Source organism: Lepisma saccharinum, chromosome 1, assembly GCF_977018435.1.
Source record: "Lepisma saccharinum chromosome 1, izLepSacc3.1, whole genome shotgun sequence".
Taxonomy (NCBI): Eukaryota; Metazoa; Arthropoda; class Insecta; order Zygentoma; family Lepismatidae; genus Lepisma; species Lepisma saccharinum.
Window position 1 is genome coordinate 153,619,010 of NC_139229.1, and position 12,162 is coordinate 153,631,171.

The 12,162-nt window shown below is 44.0% G+C and overlaps 1 protein-coding gene across 1 annotated transcript in view; it reads left to right on the top strand.

Moving 5' to 3' along the window:
- LOC146002759 (uncharacterized) overlaps positions 1–10,033 on the top strand; it is a 38,302-nt gene extending 28,269 nt beyond the window's left edge. Inside the window, exon 2 of the mRNA XM_083140697.1 lies at positions 3,969–10,033. Within this exon, the coding sequence (XP_082996823.1) occupies positions 3,990–9,149 (5,160 nt within the window). The 5' untranslated portion in view covers positions 3,969–3,989 and the 3' untranslated portion in view covers positions 9,150–10,033. The remainder of the gene's footprint in view (positions 1–3,968) is intronic.
- Positions 10,034–12,162: the final 2,129 nt, after the last annotated feature.

A 12,162-nucleotide genomic window follows, 5' to 3' on the forward strand; every position in this document is an offset into this window, starting at 1 on the left:
TCTTCAGGGAAACTACTGCAACATCACGTCTCCTCTAGTGCAGTAGACTCATTCTTATGGTCTCACATACGACTAAACCTTGACGATCACTCGCATACCAATAAAAATAACAAATTTTAGATACAACTAAATAAAGCTGGGAAGGGGGGGGGAGGACTCTTTTACATCGCTCACGTCCAACTGCTTGTGCCAACAATCGGGCGTACCAGATAATAGCTCAAGGCAACATAAAATTAATTCGACAGACCTGTCTATCGTTGAGATATAACAATCAATCCTTGTCGATATCTCAGTGATGGTCTAAAATGTTCTGAAGTTAAAAATGTGGAAAATACTTCCTCGTCTATTTGTCTATTAGAAATAATAATTCTATTACATATTGAAGTTCTTACGAACCAAGAGATTCGCATGAAAATTCAATCCACCGTTGGCAGCTTGCTATATATTTCTCAAATATATATATAAGTACTTCCAAGACTCGGGGAGATCGGCCATTTATGCACTATTATCATAGTCTGTTTTCAGATTATCCAGCATAATAGAAATAATGCAAAGAACTTACAAGTGGGTCAGAAAATCGAGAACAGTAATGATTTCAATGTTCAATTTATTTCTTTTGTCATGCCAGTACCGCCGAAGATGTTCTTAAAACACTGACACGTGAATTGGTTGAAGCTTTTCTGCAAGTGGTTTGTTATGGAAATTCTTCTTTGGCTTGAGTAGCCACCTGTCGGTGAAGGAACGCATTTGAAATGAAGAAGGAGGTCGAAGAAAAGTGACATTGAAAGGTCCTTTACAATACCGCGTAGGCCAAGGTCGGAATGTGGGTCAGAGAATCACTCAGCGACTGTGAGAGGTTCTTTACAAGCTGGTATGGGATGTTTTCTCATGGAAGTAAACGGATTGTAAGGAGAATAAAAGCTGCAAAAAAAACGTGCGAGAGAAATTACAGTTGATGTATACACGTTTCTTGCAAGGCTCTTCGCGAAACTGCATATTCTATTTGGAAAAACAAAGCGGATGAAGAAAGCTGCATGCCTCTTACAAAAAGAGTAAAAGAGGACCAAATAAACATGAAAAGTGGTTAAACAAGCACAATTTTGTGCCTCTTCTGCCTGCTTGAGATTCTGGTGATACAAGTAACAAGTTCACGAGCTATTATACCCTGTGGTGGAACTCTCTTCTAATGACCAAGATCTACAGAGTCTTTATGTCGCGTATTCAGCCTTTACAGGACACCCTTACAGTTTATCTCCGAGTCTAAACTAGAGTCAAGTGTACTGTGAAGAGGGAATTCACATTTTCCAGGCGGGAGATTTGAGTTCGAATCTCGGAGTGAGCGATTTTTCAACTTCAATCGCTACCTGGAGGGGCGGTAAAGGCGGCTGGAGTGTGTTGCTCATTGCATCATCTCCAGTACTCTGAGACAGAGAATATGTGTGAGCTATCCCTCCCCCATGTGCCATCATGGCACGGTACAATGCACATGGGAAAATTTACATTTTATTTTTACCTGTGAACTGCATTGAATTTTGTTTTTCATGATCTGAACTCTCTCCATTTTAATAATTTCTTCAATGATTATGCTACATTATATTCATGCCTAATGACAATCTACAACATTGTGTTCGAGAATCAATTTATGGATCCTGTTCTTCATGAAATGTCTTCCTGTGTTGAAGAAGAAGAGTTTTCAAGAATAATTATATCTTCTGCTGAAATATTAGGTTATGATCGCATGCACTGTAAAAAGTTGGCTGATCAAATCAGGGTCTAAGACCGTCAATTTATGCTGCCATACATTGGCCGTTTTAAAGTGTTGACGTACTTAATGTGATTTTTATGATTCAGTTTTTTAAAAAACATTTATGATGCACACAATTTATGATTATCAACATTAATAATCCGTTGCGCAACAGCCCATGAGGGCCTAGCCGTACCTACCGACTGCCGGTCTCCCTCCCACGCTTTCCTTCGTCACCTCTAAGCATGGAGATCTTCAACAAGTTTGGAATAGTCGGGAGGTCGGCCCGACGTATCCCCAGCCGTTATAGTAGGTCTCTGTGACCGGATTACTCTCACTCACTCGGAGCTCCCCAATTTCCTCACGATGGAAGCTTTTCTTAAATGCCTCAATTGTGTACTATAGATATGCATATACATACATGTAATAATAATAATAATCCGTGGCGCGACAGCCCTTGAAGGGCCTTGGCCTATCATCCGACTGCCAGTCTCCGTCCACAATCCTACCTAGAGGTGTGGAGTTCTTCAACCGGTAATGGGGTGACGTGGGGTCAGCACGTCGAAACCCCAGCCGTTATATCTAGGAGATTTTCGAGACCGGATTACGCTACTCAGTACGAGTGTATGTCATTGCTAAATATTTCAAGTGGTTATCAACGACATCTTTACTTCTAGCTGTAGCCGCAGCATGAGATATGACGACATGGATGCGCCTCTCCCCACAAGAAAAATATTGTGTCCAGCTTTTTGTAAATTTACGGGCAGACTGTCAAACGTTAACGGTAAAATAATGAACTTTACGGTAACTTCTATCAGTGTAAAAAATTCGGTATTTCAAATGTTAACGTTTAGCACTGAACAGCATGCATTTCTACTTGGAATACAGAAAAAAATGTGTATTTTGCATAGTGTAAAAGTGGTTATCAACGACATCTTTACTTCTAGATGTAGCCGCAGCATGAGATATGACGACATGGATGCGCCTCTCCCCACAAGAAAAATATTGTGTCCAGCTTTGTGTAAATTTACTGGCAGACTGTCAAACGTTAACGGTAAAATAATGAACTTTACGGTAACTTCTATCAGTGTAAAAAATTCGGTATTTCAAATGTTAACGTTTAGCACTGAACAGCATGCATTTCTACTTGGAATACAGAAAAAAATGTGTATTTTGCGGAGTGTAAAATTGAGAACGAACTTCGGAAATCTTTCACACACGATCTTGCCATTCGACGTGAATTTTATACTAGTGTTTTGTTTTTTTCAAATATGATTTTTTCCTTAGAAAACAGATCTCTAAGGTGGCAGGGGTGGCATGTCTTCTGTTTTCGGAAAATCCGAACATGTTGAAATAACTGGACGCTATCTTCTAGCGAAATTTATGAACACGATTTCTTTTGTTAATGCAATTTGTACACAAAGTTTTATAGTTTTTATTAGTTTATATGTGTGGAGGTAAGAAAATTGTTTGTTGTGGAATGAAAAATGTAGAAGTGGTTTTTGTTCTGTAAAAATATCACACCACTTAATATTAGCTCGTTAGGCATCCTAAAATGAAACACAAGTGTGCTTCTTACGTAGTAATATTAAAGTTATACAAGCTGTAAGTTAAAATCAATACACTGTATAGATGTCAAAGTAATGACCAGTTAAGTTGCACGATAATGTTTCATTTTGTGAGATCATACGTGTAGAACATGCCTGAATGAAAATAAAAATATAACAAACATAAGTTGAAAAAAAAACTTACATTTTTAAGTTAGGTCCAATCCAGTCGGTACTTGAACCATTCAATCTTCACCCATCACATAGTCTATTCGTCAACAGATGGCAACATTGATCGCAAAATGAAGATTGAACTCTCTGCTGTAGATGGTAACTGAAAGAGGAAGAAAAAATGTAATATAACTTTAACAATCAATTATATGTAAATGTTTTTGACACTCATCACACGATAATTATTGGTGGTATACTATGGAAATTACAGATCAATATAGATACACCTATGTGGAAAAATCCGTGAAGGAAGGTGCTTTCAGAGCAGGATTGCCGTGTGACTATTTCGTTGGGTTTAGCTTAATTTGAATTGAAACTTATGACCTTAGGGTCATTAATTTTTTTGTGAAATTCATATTTTTGAAGCTAATATGGTTTACCCTGTATTTGAGTGTGTTCTCAATAATTTTAAGTTTTTCTCACGGTTGTGTCTCATTCTTTTCCAGAATATATCTGCTGCCAGGAAGATGACGAGGGTGACTCAACTGTTATGCATCCTCCTTTATATAGGAGCTTGTTTCGCAGACGAGAACGAGAGAAAGGATGCCTCCAACTGGAGCAAACCAGTGGCAGAGAGTCGACTGGTGACCGACGGCCTCTTCGGCGACTGGATCCCCCTGAGGGCGCCGTGCCCCACGTGCCGCCCTGTCTCAGACGGCGCCGCCCCGAAACAACCGGAACTCGTCGTCGCCGCCACGTCTAACCAGGTGGCAAGCCTGCTGACGCCTCCTCGGCCGGGCACGCACCCAACTTTCCACCAGCCTTTGCGCCAGCACAGGCAGCGGGTGCGTCAGATCCCGTCTCACCTCATAGGAAGACCCTCGGCGGTCGCCCCGCTGCAGTTCCTCCAGGTCGCTCCCAGACCTCCGCAGTTCCTCAGGAACAAACCAGGCCCTAGACCACCGCCGTCGCCGCCGCAGTTCCAGCAACCCACCCAGCTAACCTTCCAGCAGCAGTCTCAGAAGCAGCCGAGGAATCCTGTGGCTCTGCCGCAACAGCAGCAGCAGACCCTGAACCCGCAACCTCTCTTGCAGCAGCCGGCATCTCAGCAATCCGTCCATCTCATACCTCAGCAGCAGCAGCAGTTTCAACAGCAGCAGCAATTCCAGCAGCAGCAGTTTCTTCAGCCGACGGCGCAGCCGCTGCAAGCGCAACCTCCTCTCCAGCACTTCCAGTCGCCTTTCCAGCAGGTACCTTTTCAGGTTCCTCAGCTGCTCCCCCTGAATCAACCGCTTCAAAACTTCCAGTATCAGCCCTTCGGTCCAACTTCTCTTCTCCAGTTCAGTCCGTCTCCGACATCAGGAATCCCTCAAGTGCAGCCCCCACCTGCGAGCAACAACACAAATGCTGGTCATCAACTTCAGGCTCAAGGAAATCCAAATGAAATCAACGAGCAAGAAGAGGTTCAGCTACTTTACGTACCGCTGGAAGCCTTGAGACAGGGAGGACAATTTCCTCACCAACAGTTAGAAACGGTCCACCCGGGCATTGAGCTACCGCCCGCAGGCAACTTGTTCCAGAATCAGAATATCCCTCATGCTGTCCCTAGTCCAGCTACAGAAGAGCTCGAACCACATCAACCACCTCTTTCTGTCTTCATGGGGAAGGATTCCAGAAACAGAAATAGAGATGTCAAAGTGACAGATGTATTGAATCTTCTGAGAGGCGCAAGAACTATTCCTGTGTTGGATGCGGTGGACGGAAGCGTCCCCAAAGTATTCATCGGGCCCACCAATCTGAAGCCACCTAAAGGTTACGCAAAGTTCGAATTGCCTTACTTGTCCGCCCTGGATTCGAACCGCGTCGAGAGGAAAGTCAACCGTCTCCCGTTCTTCATAGCACCTCTCAGCTTCCAGCCACCACCAGGGTACTCCAAGATTCCATTCCCAGCACCGCACATCGGCAGCGTTGTCGTCTCCAACGCCACCGAGACGACTCCCAAAGACGACCTCCATGGAAAACTGGCGACACCAGTCACCGAGAAACCTCTGAGGCAGCGGGTTACCCCTCGTCCTCGCCCAACTGAGCAGACAATAGTCCCGTTCGCAACCACTGCAATTCCTCCGTACTTGTTACCTGAAAATCTTCCTCCAATAAACCCTGCCTTGCCGCACCTTGTCAATTCCCTGCTAGAATCTTCACCTCAGCCACAGTCCGTTGGGCCAACCGAATCTCTTCATCAGCGACAAACCGAGTCTCCAAACATAGGTCAGGGATCGCAGCTGCACCACGGAAACCTACAGCAATCTGTCTCGTTCCAGAACTTCGTAGGACGACAGCCGTTCCCTAGCAAGAGCCCTGCCTTCGAGACGCAGTTCCACGCCAAACAGCCACAGCAAATATTTCAACCTATCAACCCGCCGGTGGAAGCCCAAACTGAAGGCTCTGAGGACAGAGGCTTAAGTTCACCAAACTTTGAAAGTGCTAAAGTCGAAAATGCCTCGCCTTCGTATGCGTCATCTCCTGTCACTCCTCCAACTACATACACCCAGACAACACGCACGGTTCCAACAAGGAGGCCCACTTCACGTGTACGAAGCAGACCACGCCAGAGGCCATCACCAACCGATAGTGCGCCAACTTCCACCACGACAATTAGGTCAAGGTTTACTCAGAACGCTGTTTCCTCCACTGCAGCTCCAAGAAGACCCGCCAGAGTAAGGCGTCCAAACGTCAGAACCACGTCAACTACAACGACTGACGCGCCATCTGAACAGACCGTGTACCGCGCGCAAGAGGACTACTCAGAAACAGGCGATGATGCTGTATTTGGATCGAAGAGCAACAGTGGAACAATTCCGCCGAAACAGGTGCAAAGACAACGTGTACAGGCAACAAACAGGGAATCAGTTTCCAATTACGAAGACCAAGGAGGTGCACCACACTTCTCTAGCTCCCGGAGAACATCTGGTCAGAAATCGACTGTGCAGCTACCAGATCCAGACAGTGTGACACGATTCCACAAGCAACAACCTTCGGTGCCTTATCAAAATTTCGAGAGTGTTTCCAACTTCCCGAGCCAGAAGACATCCAAGTCAAGAACCGTAGGAGGGCAACTCAGCACACAAAACCAAGAATCTGCTTCATACAGTGAAGACACAGAAGTAGAACAACCTGTGAGAAAATCATCCAGAATTCGCTTCCCGGATTCCAGAAAGGCAGGACACTTCCAGCAACAACAGGAAGAACCATACCAAGAGCATCAAAGCCAGCCAATACTTCGCCAGAGAGGAGGTACCCACAGGCAATTTCAATCAGAACAACCGGATAATCAGAATCAGGATAACCCTACTTCATTCCAAAGACAGCAAATAGGAGAAGATGTTACCCAAGAGTATGCAAAATCTTTCACTACTAGTCCCAGGCTTGTTACTCAGTATGACGAGCTGTCCAATGTGCCAACTCTAGGAAAACCGAATGTTCAAACTGAACAGTCTCAAGTACAAGACTTGCCGACTCATGGTGACACTGTGAGTGAAATTGCACCTATATCAAGCACACAGCAGATCTTGACTTCAGATAACGTCTCGCCAGTCAGGGAACACCACGCTGGCAGAATTAGGCCACATAGTAATCAAGGCGTGCAGTTCGTTCAAGTAACAACTCCCCAACCTCCGGAGTATGTAAGACCAGTTTTCCACCGCCAAGGGTTGAACGCTTTTCAAGATAGCCTGGACGTCCAAGAACCTGAAGTTGAGCAGCAGCAGCCAATAAGACACGGAGGCAGGTTCCCTTTCATCAATCGGGAAGAGGGTGCAGGTGTTGCTGTCGAACATTCTGGTTTAGCGCCACAGAGTGAGTCAGTAGCTCCAGAAGTTACCCCAACACATGAATTGAACTACCCTTTACAGGAATCTGATGCAGGCGTAACCACAACTCAGAATGATGTGGAAAAGACTTCAACAGAGGCGACAAGCACCACAACCAAAAGCGGAAGGAAGTACCCCAACTTTGCCACGCGTGGTCGCCGCCCAATTAGACCCACGTATGCACCATCTTCAACAGCCAGCCCAACGGTCACGATTCGGGCAACAAGACGACCAACCGTGAGGGTCAGCAGCGTTAGAACCAGAATCCGTCGCCCAACAGGCACTGCAACAACTGAAGCCACCAATGTCCTGACAACTACAGAATACAGTGCTCCTATCAGATCTGCGCTGAGGGAGGACACGCGACCGAAAGTTCCAAACACCGTGCAGTCGAACCAGCCTGGCAATCGTTGGGGCCACAGAAGTCGAAGCAGGCCTTCGGAGGAGCAAAACGATCAAAGCACTGACGACAGCTCTACGACAGAACGGCCATCGAGAAATACAGTCAGCTACAACGTCCGGAACAGAGGCGCTTCCAGATACAGACGTCCCCCTCAGGACCGTGGGAATTCCGTCAGAAGAAACCCAGCATCGCAAATCGAGGAAGGACTGGAGGGGCAGGAATCTAGAGACCGACCAGAGACCGTGGATGGATACGCTTATATTTCCACAAATGAAAAGAAAGTGACAAACAACGATGATGATACGACAGCAACAACTGTGCAAGACTCTACAGCAGAAACAGCAACTGCAACCGAAGGAACCACTCCACATTTCAGACAGTCGTATTATGAGTATGTTAACGGGCAACAATTTCAGGATCAGCACGGTTGGCTACCCACCACACCTGTTCAAGTAAACATCCGAGAAGTGATACCCAACTACTGGGATCACGGTCTTGAAATAAATAAGCTGAACCAAGGCTCGGAGACTGAAGTAGCCACAGGGCCAACATTTGAAGAGAGTGAAGTCGTTGAACAAGAATCCACGAAGCATGAGTTGAAAGGTGGAAGTGCTGAAAACGCCGGAAGTGATTCGGCAGACGAGTACATCGCCTTGGTTCCTGTCACGGAGGAAGGGAACAAGGAGCAGTCAAGTTCTTCTGAGACTTTCTCGAGTCCGCCTCCTTCAGACGTCCCAGCCGAGGAAGGCGTCACGCAAGCGGACGCAAAAGAGGAAGAGAACGAAGTTCAGTCCGAGGAAGAAAACATGGTGAATGACGGAGAGGAAGAAGAGAACACCAGCGAGCAACCAGCTCCTCCTGTGTCGGTCAGGTTCCGAGTCGGCACCACGCTGGACAACAGTAGCAAGAAGGCGGACAAGGGAAGACGAAGGGGGACCTGGGTTCGAGTACGGTCAAGACCGCGACAGCAAGAGAACGCTGGCTTGGACACGGCTGAGTCGCAGAACGTCGCTTCGGCAGCGGCAGAGAATACCGTGGTGGACGTCAAGAAGGAAAAAGTAAGGTCTTTCACTCTCCCTATCCTGAAGGACGGAGACGATACAGATGAACTGGTGGCCCCAACTGAGATCACCGGAAGCACATCTTCGGTGCAGACGGACTTCGAGGATATGACGCAAACGCCTGGTTCAGCGCCACCCACGGTGACCGCTTCGGAAGAAGACAGCACCATCCAACCTCCGAGTCCAACGGACGACGAGTTGGCGGAGAACATAGCAACTTTCCAGCCTCTACGAGTCATCGGAACGTCAACGACAACAGAAATCTCCCTGGAGACGGAAATATGCTACAGGGGACGTTGCGTCAAAACCAAAGTAGAGAACGACCCCATACGCCGTGCCATCTCTCCCAAATGAACTAATATCTTCCCATAAGTCATCCACATATCATCAAACCTTTAGTTGCAATGGCTACCCTACGCCACTTTGTCCAACGTTCACCTGACCCAACCATTACTATTCACACCAAATACATACAAAATGAAAGGGTTGATATTCTGTACACTGTTGTAACACCTCCCTCGGTGTATTTGACTTCTTGTTAACTTTTTAATCAATCCAAGGCATCAGCTACTACGTTTCAGTCTTACATCATGTTGTGTAAAAACTTTCAGGGATAGTGTTGATTTTGCCAGTGGGGCTAATTCTGAGAGATGACAAGTCAATAATAAGTTGTGACAGTTTTCTGTGTGGACTTCACGGTGCACTTGAAGTACATCTGCGTCAGTTCTGTGACGTGGAGCTTTATAGTGATGCATATCCACACCACTGTCGAAGGACTGTCCTCCAAGAGCTTTCGTCAATGTGAAAAGACAACTCCTCAGCGGAATACAATGTCACTTGCAGACAGGCTCAATATAATGTCTGCCAAGTGACAAGAAGACTTCAGTATGTACAAACAGAGTGCGTGAGTGTGCGTGTGTGATTGCGTGTTCTACACAAAAAATAAAAACTTAAAAACATTGTTAGTAAGTTAATAAGAGAGGCCGTGCCTCAAGTAATACATATTATTATAATGTTAGTGCATAATATTTGTTCTTGATCCCAGTGCCACTAATACCAGTTGCACATTTTCATTTAAAATAAAAAAATGTTTTGGAACAAGGACTATTCACGCAAGATCAAAATTATTTACAATCAAGCATTCCAACTGTGTATCTAGTTGCTTTTATTTATAACCGCTGTAGCTTAGAATAATTTCGCGTTGTGCATTTTTATTGTATTAACAAAATAAAAATTGTTCCACAAATAAACGTGTACTTTCTTCATAAATCAGAAACATAATTTAACCAAGTAGTACCTGTCACAAGCTCTCATCTCCAAACGACCTAAGTTTCAATTTACCTATTACAATTTTCAGTGTCATTAGCTTGAGTCTTCTATTAAAGGGTTGTTCAAGTACCTAGATTAAAGAGCAACGATCAATCTTTAAAATCTTTCAAATGTTACATTCTTAATCTATTTCGATACAGAATATTAATTGCGCAATAGTTGTACACTTCTCCCTGTTGATGCTTTTTTAATATTCGTGTTTTACTAAGCTAATATGTTACATTATTACGTCTGCCTTAAATTGATTACTTTATAAATTAAGAAAAACTATTTTGGAATTTGTTTTTAGGGTAATGAAAACAAGACTTAGAATGTACATTATATTTACAAGAAATTCTAATAAAGGGCATCAAATGAGATTATATAAAAGGTAGAAGTTAACGACTATTAGACAATTTACATTGTACTATCGAATTCGACGGAGATTATAGCATTTGAAAGATTTTTAAACATGATCAGAAAATATTTTAATCGGATGTTTGTGGGTGGAATTTTCTACATCGTATAATTTAAATTTGTGTTGGTGTTTTTTTTTACTTGATGTTGCTTTTCTACCATGTCTAGCTAATCGAGACGATGAGGATTCATAGATGGGTCAACTATTACAAGCAGCCACTCAAACCTGGAATCATTGGTGGTGAGATCGCGATTCGACCATTCAACTCGCTCGCCCACCAAGACGGCTATGGATTAAGACTAGAGCCATGTTTTGTCATTAGAGATGTAGGTTCAGTTTCTGGTGTAAAGAAGTGCAACTCTAAGTACCAATTTATAATGAAGGTAGCACCACACAGGAATATTAAGCAGTTTTCTCCATATTTCAGTCACATTAATAATAAAACAGTAACTGTCCCAAATAGAAGGGAAAATGGAACAAACCACCAATTTTTGCAGGACCAATCTTTATTTCTCAAATTAACCTGTATTCAAGTGTAGCCTACATACGGAGAGAAGGTTTGAGTGTGTATTATCCAGACTGCAAGTATGCCTCTTCATGCTGATAGTGGAAAGTATCCTCGAGTTGAAATTTCCTGAATGCTCAAAATTAGGTATGTATAACCTCTTATTATGGCGAGAATTGATGGAGGCAGAGTGTATTCACAAGTTTAATGTCATCTTCTAAGCTGTAATTCTACAACATGTGGTACTCGATCAGGTAAGAAAGAGAGAGAGACAGTATTAAACTTTAAAGAAGCATAAAGTAGCGAAACCGCTGTTGAAATCATGGCGATAAGTTTCCACTAGAAGACCTTTTCAATGGTGAACTGACTATGACTGTGTGCAGTGGCGGCGATTAGCGAGGGCGAGGGGGCAGTTGCCCCCCAGTTTTCGCCACTTTTGCCCCCGCACTAAGCTAAATCTTATCTACAAAGGAAAATATACTGTCTTGCCCCCCTAGTTTTGGCACTTGCCCCTCCCGGTTTTGGGACCCAATCGCCGCCACTGACTGTGAGGCGTAGACTGCAGGCCCTCACAAATTTCAACAGAACAGCTCTTTCTAGAGTGTCTTTTTTTTCATCTAGAGAGTTCTAGGCCAGGGGTGAGAATAGAATTAAGTGTCAAAGAAAGCCTAGAAATAAGCCAATCCTTGCAGTTTGCTGTCAGACAAAGTGAAAGATGTCTAACATAATGGAAAATAAAATGTAAATGTACAAGATATATGTTACCAAATATCTTACAATTCCAAATTATGCTATTTGTACATTTTCATTCATTACTTTTATTTTTAGGTTTTTCTTTTTTAAAAATAGAGTGATCGATACGAGCCACTAATGTTGGGTCATGAATTTTTAATGAAAAATATTAATATTGGCAAAATAAATTTTGACTGAAGATGCCCAAAGTTGATTAAATGGTACGTCTAACAATACACCGAGGTCACCTGTGTTCGATCCCGATGGAAGCACATTACACAGCGGTTCGTGTTCCATTTTAAACCGCAGGTCCAGTCTAGTTTAACCTGTCTTTATGTTATTCGCTCTTCCTCTCAGATGCTGAAAACCACATATATCAATTAATCTCTGTAGTGGGAGATGGC